At 45.2% G+C, this 19,483-nt stretch overlaps 1 protein-coding gene across 2 annotated transcripts in view; it reads left to right on the top strand.

Annotated features, from left to right (window-relative positions):
* Positions 1-276: 276 nt before the first annotated feature.
* Pptc7 (protein phosphatase targeting COQ7) overlaps positions 277-19,483 on the top strand; it is a 37,709-nt gene continuing 18,502 nt past the window's right edge. Inside the window, exon 1 of one of the 2 annotated variants that reach the window (XM_048447375.3) lies at positions 277-781. In XM_048447375.3, coding sequence (XP_048303332.1) covers positions 553-781 — 229 coding nt within the window. In that variant the 5' untranslated portion in view covers positions 277-552. Of the gene's footprint in view, positions 782-17,766; positions 18,024-19,483 lie in introns of those variants that run through there. The other variant, XM_048447377.3, reaches the window with a different exon arrangement.

The following is a 19,483-nucleotide window of genomic DNA, read 5'->3' as shown; positions in this document are numbered from 1 at the left end:
AAAAACCAGTCTACTCTTCATGCTCAGTAGTTTAAGATCCTCTGGGAAATCAAAAGCCTGGAACGCAGGTAGCCAAGACTAAGGCTACTATAACTGGCTGAACTACAACTCCCAGGAGACTCCGCGCCCACACCCTTTGCGCAAGCTCAATTTCAATGACTACATTGGGCTGCGAACCAGAAGGGGCGGGGCTTGAATTGAGCCGCGATTAGGGGGCGGGGCCGGGGCGGGGCCGAAGAGGGGGCGGCGCTGCCGGCGCGGCCCGGAACACGCTAGTGGGGCGGAAGATGGCGGCGGCTGCGGCGGCTGCAGCTGGGACCCCAGTTTGGCTGAGGCGGGGAAGCCGCCGGCTCTGACCTCGCTCTGGCTCCAGTGCGTGCGGCGGAGCGTGTGCGAGGCCCCGTGCGGCGGGCAGGGGCGGTGGTGGCCAGTGCGCGCCGCCCTGAGGAACGCCCCGGCGGCGCTGCTGCGGCTGAGGAGAGAACCGGCTCCGGGCCTCGGCGTCCTCCGGTGCCCCGGGCCCCGCGCCTCCTCGGGGGGGCGGCGGCGGCGATGTTCTCGGTCCTGTCGTACGGGCGGCTGGTGGCCCGCGCCGTCCTCGGCGGCCTGTCGCAGACCGACCCCAGGGCGGGCGGCGGCGGCGGTGGCAGTGGCGACTACGGACTGGTGACGGCGGGCTGCGGCTTCGGCAAGGACTTCCGTAAGGGCCTGCTTAAGAAGGGCGCGTGCTACGGGGACGATGCGTGCTTCGTGGCCCGCCACCGCACGGCCGACGTGTTGGGTGAGTCCTTCGGCCCCGGGTCTGCTTCCTGGGGACTCCGGAGTGCGAGGCTTTCCTGCCTCCTCCGCGGAGCGCAGCGCCCCGCAAAGCACCCCAAGAGTCGTTTTCTGCCTCACGATCCCCCCACTTTAGTGGCGAGAAAACCGAGGGGCAGAGCGGTGGAGCCACGTGCCAAGGTCACCGCCTTGGGAATGTGTCCAGTCTGTCCCGGTGCAGAGCCACACTCTTATTAGTCACAGCCCCCACGCGACCTCGTCCTCCTCGCTCGGCGACACCTGCAGGCTGCTAACCTCGCTTTGCTTCGTTCCCTCCTCCCTCTGCGCGCCCCGGGAATCCCTGCTTCTTGGCGAGCTCCTGATGCCACGGCCGGGCCCCAGCTGCGGGATCCGGAGCAGACCGAAGACAGACGGCGGGAGCCCTCAGGCCCGCTTTTTTCCCCCCACTCCCCTCTGCCTCGGCCGTCCCCCGATTTCCATCTTTTTCAGGAAGGGTCTTGTGGTTGGGGGTCGACTGCTAGCCTGGGTAGAAATTCTAGCAGTGCTCTCTCCCAAACCGAACTTGTCTACTTGAGGTCACTTGGGGTGGCAGAAGGTCTCCTTGACCCAAAATAGAATGGCCGGACCTGCTTGTAGGCTGCAGCCAAGATGAGACTCGTCACAGCTTTTTAGGCCACAGGTGCTTCCTAAGACCTAAAGTAGTTTCTCCTTGGGTGGAGGAGACAGGAGAGAGCTGTCCAAACGGCTAAACAATCCACAAGCAGTCAGAAACTTTACCTAGTGTATATGCCCTTGGAGATTTCGTGTATGTCATTAAAGCTCTTTCAGTTCGTGAAGCTCTTCCTTTGAAATTGAAGGACATGCTGTCATTGGCTGTAGGTTCAAATGTCACTTTGGTTTCACTTCTCCGGTGACATTGAGCTTTTAGTTACTTAAAGTTACATATGCTAAGACAAAATTTGACATTGGAGCAAATAATTGTTTTTGCAACAGTAATTGCTTGCTGCTTTTTTTTTTTTTTTTAAAAAAGAACAGCAGGTTTTTTGGTTACCCACTGGCTGTGTACTGGAGGCTGACCTTGAACTTCTGAGCCTCCTGCCCCCACCTCCGAAGTGCTGAGGATACAGGTGTGTGTGTGCCATAACTTCCATTATTTTTAAATCAGATCTCAGAGAGCCTTCCTTGAAGCTTAGGTTTTGGAATTACACAAACTCACTGTGAAGTCTGTCTAGACTCAGGATCCTTCTTAAGAGGCTGCCATTAGCTGTCATTGTGAGTCACCTAGCACCTAGGTAGCACTTTCAGTGACCTGAGGATCTGTAGTGCCACATATTAAAATTACAGTCAGCTGTGGGCAGTTCAGTGTCGACTGCTTCCTTGGACCATGCATGAGGTTCTGCTTCAACACCCAGCACCACCAAAAAACAGTGTTAGGAGTTGCAGTCAGCCAACAAATTGGGGGATAGTGAGCCAGAAAGTTTCACTTGATAAAGCTGAGAGGATAGTTGTGGGTTTTGTGTGTGTGTGTGTGCTTGAAAAACCTGTGATTTGATTGATAATTTGGGAGTATAGTAGTTTCTAGTACCTGAGGTCTGAGAATATTGTAAGATCCCAGCAGTAAACCTTTCTTAATTTTTAAATTAAATGCCATCCTGAGTATGTATCAGAATCTTGCATATCTACCCAGGGGTTCTTTTGTTACTGTTTGTTTTGACACAGGATCTTACTGTATTGCCCAGGGTGGCCATGTATTCCTGGCCTCAAACAACCCTCTTGCCTTGGACTCCTGAGTAGTCCTGTGGTACTAGGACTACAGGTGAGCGTGCCATGCCCTGTCAGATTGTCTCGTTGTTGGTTGTATTTGCTCTAAATTAACCACCAGTTAAGTCACTGAGAAGTCATCTTGGTTATCAGATCAAGTGAAGATGTAGGGTACTAATTTGTATAATTTTTATTACAGTATGTTTTAATATTAACAAATGTTGTTACTATCTTACTGTACCTAATTTATAAATTATACCTTATTATAGATATGTATTTTAAAAAGAACTTAAAGGGTTCAGACACCCATTATGGGCCTTGAATGCATCCCTCAAGGAGAAAAGGGGCTACTGTTTCTGAATGTATTAAATCCTTATGCAGAATTTTAACATGCTACTATTTTGGTATTGTGGCATATTTACAAGGATACAGAAGATAGTAGTCAGACCCTTTCTAAAAAAGCAAACTTCATGCTCTGGCACTCTGGCAGGAACCATACCTGGTTTGAGGTTAAGCTTTTCAACTTAGTAGTTGATTTTTGATCTTTGGTGGACTAAGAGTTTGCCATTTCTTACCTGTGGAAGATGAAAGGAGTGGTCCATGAGACCTTAAGGCCTGGCTCTGGCAAGCCAGTCACATTTCCCTGTTGTCCCTCTAACAGCATGCATTCCTATGCCATCACCACAGACACCTTCAGTAGATTTGTTTGTATGTAGCAAAGAGCACTAAGTTCTTAAATTACCTTGGTCCCTTGTCTGTGGAAGGAACATCTCCAGAGAAGAGTGCATAGAGACAGGTTTGCACAGACTCTGGTCTTCAGTCCTGTAGGTAGACCTGCATGTGGCTTTGAAGGCACAGGCTTCAGGGTCTGATGGAGATCCCAGCTTCTTGTGCATCTAATGCCATAGGACAGCCACACACACAGCTGCTGTGTGACCAAGAAGAGATCAGTCAGAGTTAATAAATCATGCACATGCACGCACGCGTGCACACACACATACACACCTCCAAATGGTGGAGTGTATGGGAATATTGAGAGTCATGTTTTCTAGAACTATCCTGTTGTGGAGGAGCTCTTCCAGAAAGTCATCCTGAGAGTCACCTGAAACAACTTCCTAAGCTGGTCTCACTTGATCTTTGGCAGCCATGAACCAGTTCACCAGCTGGTGGCCTCTACTCTATTGACACTATCCCATCACAGGCTGGACTGATGGGAGTTATGAGCTGAATTGTATTAAAAGAAGGCAAATCTCTGTGAGTTTGAGACTAGCCTAGCCAACATAGTGAGACCCTGTCTCTGAGACTCTTTTTTGCAGTTTGATCACTCACTGTGGGCTTCTCTTTAACTGTTAGGAATGAAAGTTAGTTTCTTTTGTATGAGAAAGAAAATATTATTTTGATTTTTTTTTAAAAAAAATTGAAATTTGCCAAGGGTAGTGGCACATGCTTTTAATCCTAGCACTGGGGAGGGAGAGGCAAGCAGATCACTGAGTTTGAGGTCAGCCTGGGCTACAGAGTGAGTTGTAGGTTAGCCAGAGCTACACAGAGAAACTGTCAAAAAATAGTAAAAATGGGAAACTGATCCGTCCTGTTAGTCATGATGAAGAGTACTTGATGCCTCACACTGTTATTGTCCCCATTGGACTTCTTTTAGGAAAAATTGGCTGTGGTGGGTGTGGTGAGACCAGGCACCACTCCCATCCCGTGGAAAATTGGCAAAGGCTCATTCTCTCTATTGGGCTAGCAGGAGTAGCCCACACGGGCACAAGCTATAGGGACTTTTCTTGTTCTTTCCTCCCTGTAGCTTTGTTACTCTGATTGCTGTGTCTTCCTAGGTACACAGAATCATGAAAACTACCTGATGTCATCTCTGAGTTCCCTCAGCCACAGCAGGAGCATTGAAAGGCTGTTGAGAACTTAAGACTTCAAAACCTTGGAGTTCATTTCTTTCATGTTTTGGTAGTGAGCAAATAGAGGCCTTCAGATGGTTAGGTGACTTAAAGAACCACTAGTTATCGGTAAAGACGGGCCTCTCTGCCACACTTGGGAGGGCTGGGAAGGAGAAAAGAGGGAGAGAGAGAGAGAATGTGAATGTGTTTGTAATTGCTTTATTTTCTCTGACTCATAACTGGAAAGCAACAAAAACTTCCCTGCATGCTAAACACATCTTGCAGAAACCATTGATTTGAAAATAGTCGGCATGGTCTGTACCATATAAGTTCTGACCTCTAAAGATTGAGCTGTGAAGCTGCTCCTAAAAAGCCGAGGGATGTTTGTTTAAACTCAATTTAACTTGGAACATAAACATGAAAATAAAACAGTTTTCTATTCCAGTCTTTGGTTTCAAGTTTTTACTGGGCCAGGATTCTGAAGTGTTTCTGTGAGTCTTGCCAATCTTAAAAACATTCTTTGGGGTGGTGGTGTTTGTAGGTTTTTGTTTGTTTGTTTGTTTGTTTGTTTGTGTATGTTTTAATTTTAAAAAAGATTTGTGTGTTTGTGTGTTTTGCCTTCATGTATGTACCACATGCATGTCTAGTGCCCTTGGAGGTGATTAGGTTCCCTGGACTGGAATTCATGAGCTGCCACATGAGTGCTGGTAGTCAAACCTGGGTCTTCTGGAAGGGCAGCCCGTGCTCTTGACTGCTCAGCCATCTCTTTGCCCCTGCTTTTGTTTTTGAGACAGGGTCTCTCTATATGTAGCCATGGCTGACCTAGAACTCACTATGTAGACTCAGAAGAGATCCACCTGTCTCTGCTTCCCCAGTGCTGGGATTAAAGGTGTGCACTACCATGCCTGGCTTTTGAATTTTAAGGTATGAAGATGAGGTGAGCTACATGTAGAACTGGAGTGGGTTTGATGTGTCTGAGTCTGACCTGCACTTTGTATAAGTGGTCGCTGGGAGAGTGCACCGATTCCAGCGCTTCAGGGAGGCTTCTCTGAAATCTCAAGTTCTGCCAGAAAGTCTGTGTCAGTTTATAGTCAAATCTACCTGTTGATGATGACCTTGAGTTTTTGTTGTTTTAAGCTGAGCTGCAGGGCTGGAAAGATGGCTCCGTTGGTAAAGGTGCTTGTCACCAAGCCTAATGACCTGAGTTTGGGCCCCAGGACCTACATGGCAAAAGGAGACAACTGATTTCTCAAGCTATCCTATGACCTCGACACTCTAGCCCCATAGTACATGTCCATAAAAGCCAAAATTGAGTTGCAAAGTCACAGTATGACATTCACCCTTTAAACATGTATGCTCAGTTTTTAAATCCAGAAGGTTGTACAGCCTCACCTACTGTCTTGAGTCCAGAACCTGTCCCCTGCTCCTCCCAAAAAAAGCCTGCCATTTGCAGTTGCTCCCAGCTTGTGAATGTTTCTCAGCCTGGTAGTAGTAGCTTGTAGATTCTCTGGATTTGCCTGTTCTGGGCGTTGTATGTAAGTGGATTCCTAGAATATGTAGTTTGTGCTGTTTCCCTTCACTTAGCTTTTCTTCTTTTTTCTCCTCCTTTTGTTAGTTTGTTTTTTGAACTGGAACTCACTATGTAGACCAGGCAGTCCTTGAACTTACAAACATCTATCTGCTTCAGCCTCCTGAGTGCTGGGATTAAAGGATGGGTCAACCACTGCCTGGCTCACTTAGCTTATTTTCAGAGTTCAAGTTGGAGAATGTGTTAGTACTTCATCTTTTATCATGGCTGCATAAAATTGTATTTCAGGGATCAACAACCCCATTTGTTGGTATCTGTGGGTATCATTTTACATACTGGCTATAGTAAATTATGTTTGGCATTTTTCTATGTAAGCTTTTGTGTGAGTAGGTGTTAGATTATTTTGGAGTGTGTGTGACCATTTACTGTATAGTCTAGGCAGGTCTTGAATTCTCAGCAGTTCTTCTGCCTCAGCTTCTTAAGTGCTGGGATTGTAGGCATGTCACCACACTTGGCTATGCCCATGTGTTTTTAATCTTTTCAGGTGTATGCCTTGAATAGATGATAAATTGGTATAGTTTGAATATATAATTATTTTATATAAAGAAAATTATCTTTAAATTACAGTAATTAAATATATAAGGTCTGAGATTAATCGGTACTTTAAGTAAATCTGATGTTATAATCTATATATTTTCAAGAGAAAAACGTCAACTGGGCTTAGTAATACACACCTTGAATCTCAGCACGAGAGGCAGAGGCTGGAGGATCTGAATTTGAGGCCAGCCAGGGCTATATAGTGAGACCCTGTCTCAAAGAAAAGAACATGAACTATTGAGGAAGTGTGAGAAGTGTGGCCTTAGAAGAAGGGCTGGTGAGGGCTGACTTTGCAGATACTGTTGGAAGATGACAGGGTTGATGTAGAGACTGTTTGCCGTACCCTGCGCCTCCCTGCCCTGCTGTGTATTTGTGTAGATGAGTTATACTTTGTGTAAGGGGCTTATGAGGTACCTTCACTTTCACCTATTGCCTTCAGCTATTTTTCCTGTTCACCAGTTTGTAATCTGGAAATTTTGGGCTCAATTTGACATTGTCCTGACTTTCACTTTTCCTTCAAGACATTAGTAATCTCTAGAAGGCTCTGGATGGGTCTTTCTGTAGAGAAAGCCACTGGATTTTAGAAGTATAAATGCTTATACTTTTTAGATAGATGTTTCAAAGACTTGTTAAATCCCAAGAAAAGTAGGGTGCAAATGGATTCCTGCTGGGGAGGGATTTGGGGTGGGAGGAGGCTGTCCCTGAACTTCAGCGTGGTATCATGAAACTAGGCAGCATGTCTGTAGCAGTGTCCAAATGGACTTGGTGCTGGTGTGTGACTCCGGGAACACTACACCAGGTCAGAATGTGACCTACAACCATGTCCTCTGGCAGATCAAACACTTGTCAACTTCAGGCTAAATGCCAAGTTCCTTTCATGTAGTTTCTCCAATATCTTTTCTAAAGGTCTTTTCTCAGGCTGTGCCTAGGCCATAAGATTAGACTTCTCAGGAAATGTTTTGGGAAAGTAAGTTCACAGTATTTTATTTCTGAAGACGTTGGGGTGAGTTTATCTTTTAAAATTTGTGTTAATGTCCCATCTTTTTTGAGAAGTGATGTGTGGCATGTAGGGCACTGTTACTGTTAGGAGCATTTATGAATGTGAGCTTCACATCCTCACTGTTGCTAAAGTTATAAAGTCAATCATAAGTCCAGAGCCTTCGCAAAGGCTGCAGAGGTCACAATACTGATGACAGGCAAGACACTAGTCACTTGGACTTGAGCTGGCCTTTTGATATACTTTAAAGTCCTTACTGAAAAAAAGAGGTGCTGAGTGCTTCCATAAGATCCCAAGCAGGATTTGGTGGTGCACTGGAGGAGGAAACAGGTCCTTTTGTGTGAGGAGTGAAGACCTCACTTTGTCATTTGTGTCTTTTTCACACCTAACTTCGGAGTCTGCCGCCTCTCCTGAAAGCAGCAGTGGAGGTGGCAGATCACTTCCCTTGCTCTTTTGAAATCTGCACAACTTCAGACAGCTGCACTAACCCGTCTCCTGTGGTTCGTCTGTAAAGCTGACAAATCAAGGAGGTTCAGTACAGTTAGTGTTAAAGACTGAACCTAGGACTCAGTTGCACTGACAAGTGCTTTGAAATAAGTGCTTCTGTTTTGTGCTTGTAAAGTAACACCTGCTCAAAAGACTCCTGTGTAAAACACTTGTAGCATATGCCTTGACTGTAATCAGTGTGACGTCCTCTGACCTTTGCACATATACGTGTGTATACCCTTTTGAGCAGCGTTGTTAGCTGTGATTTAATGTAGATGTTTCTATACTGACGAGCAAAGTTCATCGCATTTCCTGCATTATGTGCTAGAATTACTGAATTGGCCCTCAACTTTCAATTATTTAGGTTGTACCTATCGTCCTGTTGTAAAGTGACAGTGAGGTGAGCCTCTCTTTGCATTGGAATAGTTCTTAAGAGCTTACTCCTTGAGGAATTCTGCAGCAGGCCAAGGGTCTGTGCATATAGAACCTGGGAACCCTCCAGAAAGATTGCATGCTTAAAGCTCATCCAGGTGCTGAGGATCACTTTCTCCAGTAAGCTTCATGTTAGTCTGGAAGGTGTTACATTTAACATGTATGTATATATCAGGCTCTCCACAATTTCTATCTGTTCTTGGTGTGAATCCCAAGGACTGCCAAGAGACTGCAGTTTTGCCAGGGTCCACAAAAGTGGCTTCCCTACAGAATAGGTTGTGGTGGGTCGAGGAATGTACAGACTGTTTTGTTGACTGCTTGTTTTGACCTTTCAAGGCTACCATCACCTAGCATGTTTTCGTTTTCTGGCTTCTCAGAATCATTTCTGCACATCGTTGTTTGAGGTAGCTGTTGAAGGTTGGCTGCTCTGAATGAGGCAAACAGAAAAGCGCTTGTGTTTTCACTTCAGTGTTTGGACAGCAGCTCCGGGTCAGGCCTGAGCAGTTCCCTAAAACCTGGACTTGAGCTTTGGCCACTACTGGGTAATAGGTCTCAGAGTTTCCCTTTGAAATGAGGTCTCACCAGGGATGCACCTCTCACAGGATACTGTGTCTGTTTGGTGATATGTGATTTCAAATTCAAAACTGATTGACCCAGTGTTCTCTTAGTGGAGAAAAGCTGTTCAGCATTTTAGCTAAGTCGTCAAATCATTTTTTACTCTTCTGAGTTGTTGTTGACACTTCTCTGAAAATATACACATGGCCATGTGACAAGCGCAAGGGATACTTGTTGGGAGCTAAAAACAAAGCCTTTGCCTCCAAAGTAGTTCCTGCGGTAAATAAATATAAAGCCGTATGTGAAACAGGATGACTAGGTTTGTTCACCTCTTGCCTTCTCAGGAGTTTCTAAACAGTTTCGTACTGTGCCAGTATGCTTTGGAAGCCCGGAATCAGCTCCTCCCCTTTTCTCCTGGTTGTGAAGCTCCTCACCCCAGAGGCAAGCAGCATTATGTTGAAAAGAATGCTTTTATTGGGCTAGGAAGATGTCTCAGCAGTTAAGAGAGCTGGCTGGTCTTCCAGAGGACCCAGGTTCAATTCCCAGCACCCACATGGCAGCTCACAACTCTCTCTGATGCCAGTTCCAGGGAATCCAACACTCTTACACAGATGCACATGTAGGCAAACACCAATGCAAAGAAAAAAAAATAATGCTTTTACATGTACAAGCGAGTAAGGATGGCCTATTCATGGAAGGATTTTGTTTACAGGGCTACATGGTTATGGCAGTGTGGGAACAACAGATGGATGCTTTGGAATAGAACAGGTAGGAGCTGCTGAAAAAGCTGAGCTCCACAGGGCTGTATCCAGGACAGTTGGAAGGAGCTGGGTGGGCTCCAGGCAGTGCAGACAAAATCAGCAGAAGTTAGTGACACAGGACACCGAGGAGGGAGGGAGGGATGGGAGCTGGGTTGACACCCAGCAGATTCTCAAGATTTCTACTCTGGAAGTGCAGGCTGAAGGCTGCTTGTGACAGGCTGGGATGTGCAAGGGGAATGGCCAAGTTTGGGAATGAAAGGTGGGATTGCTTAGTGACCTTTGGAGGCGGAATCTCTGGGCTTGTGGAATGCTGAGTCCTGGAACAGCAGCACCTGTGAGAGTCACTTATGCTGTGCAGGCATAGAGAGAGGGTCAGGGCTGTGAGGGACATTTCAACCTGCATTAAGGCTTAGGAACTGCTGGGCCAGATGTTGGCCAGACACAGAGGGGGAGGGTCTGTGAGATGATGTTAGCATTCATTGAAGTTATGAAAGTGACTGAAGAAAATGGTTAGCCCTTTGTATATTGCTCATTGTCTAAAATTCCCATTTAAAACAAGCCCTACACAGTAGACAACATGTGGCAGAGACACTTGTTAAATGAAGTTGCTTCTGGAGAAAAGCCAATCCATTTCTTCAAAGTGTAGGTGCACCGTTTTGTTCCTTTGTGCTCTTTGCAGACAAATAAATGCTTCTTCCTTAGTACTTGTAAATGTCACTGTTGAATATTTAATGAGCTATTGAATGACAAGCTTGGGGAGTTGACTGGAGAACCAAATGATCTGCTCACTCATCTTTTATACATTATCTGTAAGTGGACATTGTGTTTTGGTTGCAACCACAGACCAGTGTCTGGAGAGCTGGTGGCTTACAAAAGTCAGAAAAGCTCAACAAAGTCCAAACACTCCCCTGGTTGCTGTAGACTGTGCTGGCCTCTGTGCTGCTCATCGCTGGTTCCTTTTTTTTTTTTTTTTAAATCTTTATTACTACTTTATGTGCAAGGGTATTTTGCCTGTGTGTATGTCTGTACCTGGTGCCCACATAGGCCAGAAAAAGGTATTGGATCTTCTGGGTCTGGAGTAACAGATGGTTGTGAGCTATCATGTGGATGCTGGGGACCAGACCTGGTCCTCTGGAAGAGTAGCCAAGTGCTCTTAACCACTGAGCCATCACTTCCAGCCCCAGTTGTTCCTTTTTAAAACCATCTTCCCTTTCGGCTGTTCTAGGGCCCCAAGCCTTGCCGTGCTTCACAGTGCTCTGCCTCTGCGCTACAGTCATCCCCACTCATGTTGATGTGTTTGTTTGAGACAAGATCTAACATATCTCGGGCTGACCTTGAACTCTGTGAAACCAAGAATGACCTTGAATGCAAGATTCTTTTGCCTTCTTCCCCAAGTATTGAGATTACAGGGTGCACCCTAATACCCAGCGACTGGCTTTTCTCACAGAGCTAGTTGTGAGTAGTACACACTGTGAGCCTGTGTTCTGACAAGCAAGCCAGTGGAGTTCCCTGCTGACTTCGGATGGCCAGGGTAGGAGACCTCCCCTGTGAATGAAGTGGGTGAGGCTGGTTCTGGACACTTGTCCTAGTCTAAATTTTAGCTGGAGTTTCTCAGACTATCTCAGAGCCTACCCTGGCCCCACTGTCACTTATGGGAGACCGATGGTAACTTCTTTTATGGAGTTGGTTTTTACTAAGTCTCAGTACTGTGCAGGTGTCAGCTCTGCCTAAGCTACTAGGACAAAGCTCTTGATTGAGACAAATAAGAGCCTTGTGTTGGCTTTGGTGGCAGCAGATCTGCCTTCCCTCCAGGGGAATCTCCTGAGTGCCTGGATCCTGTGCTGCATTGTTGGGCTGACTAATAGCGAGAGGTTCTTGGCATGGATGCAGTAGGCTTTACCTAGAGGCCAAGTTTCTGCACATGGGACTCTCTCCCTGAGCCTTTCTGACTTGTGCTTTAGTTTGTCCCTCTGGGGGAAAATGGCAGGGAACTCCTCAACATCTTTCTATCTAACTCAGGGTTCCATTCTTCAGGTTCATTTTAGACACTTTCCCATACCTTCCGTTAGATCATAATCTGTTCAGGATTTTGTTTTAGTTTTGTTTTTTGAGGCTGGATCATGTAGCCCAGGTTAACCTCGCCTCTAATCCTAGCACTCAGAAAGCAGAGGCAGGCAGATCTCTGTAAGTTCGAGGCCAGTCTGGTACACACAGAGAAACCCTGTCTTGAAAAACCACCACCAAAAAAAAAAAAAAGAAAGAAAAGAAAAAGGAAAAGTGTGTCTTCACCCAGCCCATGTCAGGCTTCTGTGGAGACATTTTCTTAATTGACAACCCCTCTTCTCAGATGCTTTTAGCTTGTGTCAAGTTGACATCAAACTATCCAGCCCAGACAATTCAGTGTTTAAGAGCACTTCACTGTTTTTGTAGAGGATCTGAGTTCTGTGTTCTGTTTTTAGTGCCCACATCAGCTCACAGCTGCTTGTAACTCCAGCTCTAGAAGATCCTACCCCCTGTTTTGGCATCTGAAGGTACCTGCATACATGTGGTATACATAGAGACACATATACAAATAAATAAAATGAAGATCTTAAAAAGAAAACCATACAAAGAAGAAGAAGGAGAAGGAGAAGGAGAAGGAGAAGGAGAAGGAGAAGAAGAAGAAGAAGAAGAAGAAGAAGAAGAAGAAGAAGAAGAAGAAGAAGAAGAAGAAGAAGAATTGACTCATTTCCTGGCTGCTCTGAGGTGCTCCCTTACTACAACAATGAAATGGATGCATGTTGGAGGAGGATGCTTTGAGGGCAGCTCTACAAGGGCTGCCTGCCTGCCTGGGTGTTCAGCCTCGCCCAGGGGATGCTATTCTGGTCAAGCCCCGCTCTTTATTTTATAGGAGATACTGGAATCAGGTTAAACATACATGGTTTGTGAGGTGTTCTGTTTCCTGTTGCTGAGTTAGACAGATGAGGCAGGAGGATTGATTGAGCATTAGGGCCAGGCTGCCAGACTTTGATATACAGGGTAGGGAGGAGGTAAGGGTTCACTTAATTGCTATAAATATTAGGTTAACTTAAGGGCCAGTGGTCTAGATCTGATCTTACCAATTAAAAAGAGAAAGAAAGCCCTTCTCTCAGCCTAAAGGGCTAGTGCAGGTAGATACTTGCCACCCAGAAAAGTAACCAATGGACAGCTCTCCCAGAGGCCCTCCACTCTGAACATATTTAGTGCCAGCACTGATCATTGGCTTGATCCAGGACAACTGTCCTCCAGGTGATCTGTCGGTCGCTTCCTCTAGTCCCAAGAGTGTTGCTCACAGCACTCCGCATTGGGGAAGATTATGGTGCAGACCAGAAAGGAATGAAGTGGCTTTGGAGAGACAGCCTTCAGCTCTGTAGCTTGTGGAGGAAATCTGGCCAGTGATTTTCTGGAGGTTACCAGTTTCCCAAGCTGCAGTTGGCACTTGAGCCAGAGTAGATCATTTCCCAGTAAATCTTTGCTTTTTTTTTTTTTTTTTTTTTGGAGACAGTGCCTCACTATGTGTCCCTGGTTATCCTGAAACTTTCTATGTAGACCAGGCTGGCCTTCAGGTCTGGCCTCACAGAGATCCCAACTATCTCTGCCTCCCAAGAACCGGGATTAAAAACATGTGCCACCACACCCAGCTGCTTTTTTCCTTCCTTCCTTCCTTTCATTTTTCTTCTTTTTTTTAGTTTTATTTTTATTATTTTGGGGTGTGTGTGTTTGTGTGTGTGTGTGTGTGTGTGTGTGTGTGTGTGTGTGAGAGAGAGAGAGAGAGAGAGAGAGAGAGAGAGAGAGAGAATGAAGATGTGCATGATATTGTAAGGGTGCCCTCTGAGATCAGAGAAATGAGATCCCCTTGGAGCTTGAGTTATAGGTTGTAATGAGCTAAAGTTGAGACCATGTCTCAAGAAATAAGAGGAACTATTACTCATATAGTGCATGTACACATGCACATACACACACACACACACACGTGTGTGCGCAGAAGTTATTTCTAGTTTGTCTTCAAACTCTTGCTTCCTAACCCTCTTTTCAGCACTTTTTACTGCTTTTAAAGACAAGGCAACTGACCAAAATAATGAAGGAAGATAGGTGTGTGTGTGTGTGTGTGTGTGTGTGTGTGATTACCACGGAGTCTCATGTTTACTGAGCTAACAAGGAATAGGTGGCTATTTTGTTTTTGTTTTCCCATATTCTGAAACCTGAAGTAGACCATTTGTTCTTACCTGTATCATTTTGCTTGTTGCCCATTTCCCTGGGCAGCCTATTTTCTCACAGAATCGACCCTTTCTTTCTATCTTTCAGCTTGATCTTACCTGCTCTGCTTAGAGATCTAAAGAGCTTGATGGAGACCCAGTCTCTGGAGTCAAAAGACACAGGTTTCGTTGTGATTAACACAGAGTGGTTGCTTTGGGGAATCTCAGTGCAGAGGGAATTCCTGGCTTGTTGAGGCAGGCAGAACATTGTAATCCCTGTAATTTCTTCTCTAGAGAACTGAGGACTGTTCGTCAAAACAATCACATTGTGAGCAGCTTGATGGTTGACTCTGTGTGTGTGTGTGTGTGTGTGTGTGTGTGTGTGTGTGTGTGTTTTAAGTAATCTTGCTCTTTTTCATTCCCTTTGGGATAACCATTTGCAGACACATTTCCCAGTCCTAAGTCACAGGGGAGTATTCCCCAATGCCCTAATAGTTGAAGCTACAGAAATGTTGCTGTAAATATGACCTGTTTGTTCCTGTTGACACAGAATCAACTATGTGCTTCTGTCTATCTCATTTCCTTCTGACCATAGTCTTTGTGTTGTGGTGTTCTGTCAGGGTTGCAGGAGAGCAGTGGCTCGGATGAGAGCCTTGGTCTCTACACAAGTACTGTAGCACTTGAAGAAGCGCTGCTAAGTGCTGTCTCAGTAGATTCACCTTGCCTGTGAGCAGTTCCTGCTGAAAGCTCCTCGGCTAGGGGCTTAGTTCACCATGCAAGAGTTTCCCTTCATTAGCAGCACTCATGTCCAAGTCACATGAGAAAACCAATCCCCGAGAAGCAGCTTGCTTCTATGGAGTTTGAGGAACCCATGTCAGTGAGCCACCCTCTGAAGGGTGATTCTACATAATTTTTCCAGTTTTGTCATCTCCTGTATTAAATGTGTTATGATGAAGGAGACTGGCCTTGTTTCCTTCACTGGTGTTTATATCAGAACTGGGATTTAGTATTCTCTAGGTGTTGTTGTCCAGAATGACCTTATAAATAATCACACGTCAGCCTAGAGTTGTATGTGAGAGGGAATCTCAGAAGCTCCGTGCTTAAGAGAGCGTAGCACTCTTTTTTTGTTTTGTTTTTGTTTTTCCAAGACAGGGTTTCTCTGTGTAGACCAGGCTGGTCTTGAGTTTACAGACACCTGTCTGCCTCTACCTTCCAAGTGCTGGGATTAAAGGTGTGTGCCACCACTGCCTGGCAAGTGTTTCACTCTTTCAGAGGGCCCAAGTTTGGTTACCTGCCCCAGTGTTGAGTGGCTCACCACCAACGATAACTCCAAGGGATTCTGATACCCTCTTCTGGACTCCTCAGGCACCTACACTCATGTGGCACTGGTGCATGTTCGCATGCACACACACATACACACATGGACATCTTTAAAAAACACAACATGCACCTGCCATGGCTGGGAGTGTGGGGCACTGTTGGAGAAACTTCACTAATGGCAGCTTAGCTTAGGAGCCTACCCAGGATCTGTCTGCCTTTTGCAGTTAGGTAGCTGTGTGCAGCTGGAGAGATAGGATTTTAAAGTTCCACAATTTGAGTTTATTTACCAAACCTATCTTCCTTGGACTTTTGCTCAGAATAAAACTGTTATATGAAATTAAAGATTAAAAACTGAGTGATTATTTTACAATAAAGGAAAGCTTTGCCTCTCTGTGGTGCTGAGGATTGAGCCCAGGGCACAGGCATGTGGAACTTACATTGTGCAGCTGAACTCCATCCCAGCCCTCCAGCTCTATTTTTATATGGTTGTAACTGTGGCAAAGATAGAAGCATGCTAATTTTAAAAAATGAAAATTATTACTTAAAATTCTACTTAGAAAAACAATTAATTAGAGCAGAACAAAGAATGATTTGTTAGGAAAGGGGAGAAAGAACTCCTGGGAGTGGGAGGAGCTCCTAGAAAGGAGTGCTCACAGTGGACACCTTTAGATAATGAGAGGTCGGCAGAATTGGCTTATGCTGCGTGCTTAGTTTTTATTTCTCCACTTTGGGAAACCGGTGTATGGAAGACTTTATTTTTATTTTATGTTCATTGGTGTTTTTGCCTGAATGTATGTTCTTATGAGGGTATTAGATCCCCTGGAACTGGAATCACATAGTTGTGAGCTGCCATGTGGGTGCCAGAAGTTGAACCCAGGTCCTCTGGAAGAGCAGCCAGTGTTTTTAACCACTAAGCCATCGCTCTAGCCCCAATGCTATGCTTTTTAAAAACTTCTAAGATCTAGGTCTTTCTTCTCTCTCTCTCTCTCTCTCTCTCTCTCTCTCTCTCTCTCTCTTTCTAAGATTTATTTATTTATTATGTATACAGTGTTCTGTCTGCAAGCCAGAAGGAGGCACCAGATCTCAGAGATGGTTGTGAGCCACCATGTAGTTGCTGGGGATTGAACCTGGGTCCTCTGAAAGAGCAGACAGTACTCTTAACAGCTGGACCTTCTCTCCAACCCCAAGGTCTAGATCTTATAAGTGGCTCTTGCCTGTAGTTTCTGGCACTCAAGAAGTCTGACCAGAAAGAGGAGGGTTGCTTCACTTTCAAGGGCAACCTCAGGTACAGGGAGACCTTGTCTCAACCAAACACAAGTTTAAAGCCAGAAGTAGTTTGTAGTTGGTCATTTCAACTCAAGACATAGTGAGGACTTCCTGTGCTCTGTAGTCTCTTCTCAGACTTTTGTTCAGCTGTTCTGATATGTAGACATTATCTTTATCTAATAATAGTTGTAGTTGGATTTGGGGTCAAAGGAAACACTTTGAGCTAGCTGTGTGCTCAGAGAATATTACTACTGGAGACATAAGATGATTACAGTGAATTAAAGGCAGCTTCTAAATTCCATGGCAACTCTTCAGGTGGCATTAAAGACCATTTTCGCTATAACACAGCCTACCTTCTCAGCTTTTCTCTGCTGATAGATATTAGGTACAGACTGGATACATAATAGCATAATAGTCCCTTGAACTCAGTCAATCATGATTGTCATTTGTTATCTAAAGTAAGATACAGCCCACAGGTGAGCTGTTTGGTCAGGATTCTCAGGATTCCTAAGATAGAAGTACTTTGAGCACACCCCTCTGCAACCCCTTACTCTTTACTCTCACCCACCACTATGGTGTCAGATCTCATCCACCCAGTGCCTAACTTTATGCAGACACATCCACACAGATACCTGCTGACCTGGGGCTCAGCACACATCCCAGGTGAAATGAGAATCTTACACTGGCATCTCCATATTCTTCTAGCTGTGCACTGGCCTACATAGCAAGTTTTAGGGCAGCCGGGACTATATAGAGAGATCCTGTCTCAAACAAACAAAATCCCAGAAACCTGTTGATACGAGGTTTTCCCATGAAGTCTTGACCCAGGGCAAAGTGCTCTTTCTGTTGAATTAGAGGCATTCCTGTTAAGTACTGAGGAGAACTGGAGGACAGAAGCGCAAGTCTGTTAAGGATGCATTATGGATGCCATTCTAAGTGTTCTCGTCTTGGTTACTGTTGAAAAAAAAGGCAGATAGAATATTCCTGAACTGACACATACTACTGTGCCTTGGTGTGGTTGTGGTCCCAAAGAGACAGCAGAATCCGAAAACTTTTCTATCTCTCTAAAGGAGACGATGTTCACCAATATCTTGTCAGAAGCCCTTAAACAAAGAAGGTAAGAGGCCCAGGACCAGTGCACCCAAGCTCTACTGTGTTATTCCTCCACGCACGTGTCCTGTAACACAGATGCTGATGTATTGCTCTGAAGAAACAACACACATAGAAAAATAGGAGGCTGCAGAAGATGCTAAACTTTTGATCAAGAGAATGAAGGAAGTCAAAGGAAATACCAAGAACAGATTACCAAGAGATGGAAGCTATCCTTCCTGAGAGCTTCCAGTCTGGTCCAGAATAAGTCTTTGAGTCACAAGTAAATGATCAGGCCTTGGGGGGAAACAGTGAAGATAGAGACCCATCAAGATGGCTCAGAAGGCAAAGGTATGTACCACCGTGAATAATGACATGATCCCTGGGACACATGTTGGGGAAGGGAAACTCAGACTCCCACATCTTATCGTTTGACTGACACACATATACTTTGGCAAGCCCATGTCCTCCCCCCCATTCAAAATTAGTAAAATTTGAGCAATATAATAGTTAATTTTATTTAATATATTTAATTAACACATTAGACTTAAAAAATTTCTGTGTGCTTTGTAGCAAATCCCTAAGGCTGCTGTACAGTGTTCTTGTAATCCAGACTGTTATATTTCATAGCGAGCAGATGTCTGCACACTCGGTAGTCACATGGAGGATCAACTCCCTGTGAAACAGGTCCCTTCCCATGTCCTTCTCTGTCTGTGAAAATTAGAGGATCCTCTAGAGTCAACTGGATGTCACTTTTAAAGAAGGCCTATAAACACTCCCCATTCATGTTAGGACCCCTGTCATGATTTCTAGTGCAGGTTCACTGGGCTGTCATACACTGACTGCGGCTGCTGCTTTTTGTATTACTGTGCTGAAATTTCTAGCGATCTTCAGTAATTATTCCAGGTCACGTTTCAGCAGTTTTGGGGTTTTGCCTTTTATATATACATTTCTAAAATAGCGACTTTATCTCAGGTATGGTTCACCTCTTTGTGGTCTGAAGTTTCAAATACACATGTGGTACAGGTCATTCTGGCCCTGCACCCACCTCTTCCCCTTCTAGATTTGAGTGAATTTCAGGTGCAAACTAAGCCCCCCTGCCCCATGTTTTATTGGAAATTTGAAGCGCTGTTTGAGTTTCTTTTTTCCCTCAAGAAATTGAGCCTGTGACATTTTGCCTGGGATACTTGTCTGTGAAAGGTGAACAGGTGCCTAGGAGATTGTGCTGCTCCAGGAGAGGCCTGCCTGCTATGGAAGGGCTGTCCAGTCACTCAGCCCTCTGGTTTGTATTTTCAGCTAATTGTGGTTGTTGGGCCAGAGACTGGTTAAGAAAAATTCTTTCCCTGAGCAGGCAGGAGAGAATGCATGATTCATCATCAGATGGTGTGCCTGGGACTGTAATCTCGGATTCTGTGTTTTAGCATAAATTGTTACATTTAAACCCTGTGAAGCAAGATTTCCTCAGAAGTATTCCAGTAAGCACTCTTCCTTTCTCTGCCCTTCTCAATGCATGCCTGCTTGAAGATCAAAGTAAAATGTGCCATTGGCTCCTGTGAGGAGTGTCTTTTGTGGCTCCAGCTGCTAAGTTCATGGATTCTCACTGGGGTGGCAGCTCATGCTGAACCAGACTTCCGTGCAGCAGGCACAAGGGCAGCTTTTCTTTAGCTTTATTACTGCTGCCATTATTTTACTTAATCTTGATGATGTGGAAATCTTCCGGTATATCAAGGTAGAGGTGAGTGCAATTCTCATTCAACTTCAACAATAATTCATGACCAGGCTTGACTTCGCTCTCCTCCATTGCTTGTACC

This window comes from Myodes glareolus, chromosome 2, assembly GCF_982192425.1.
Source record: "Myodes glareolus chromosome 2, mMyoGla1.1, whole genome shotgun sequence".
Taxonomy (NCBI): Eukaryota; Metazoa; Chordata; class Mammalia; order Rodentia; family Cricetidae; genus Myodes; species Myodes glareolus.
The sequence above is the reverse complement of the archived record's forward strand: the minus strand, read 5'-3'. Positions and strand labels throughout refer to the sequence as shown.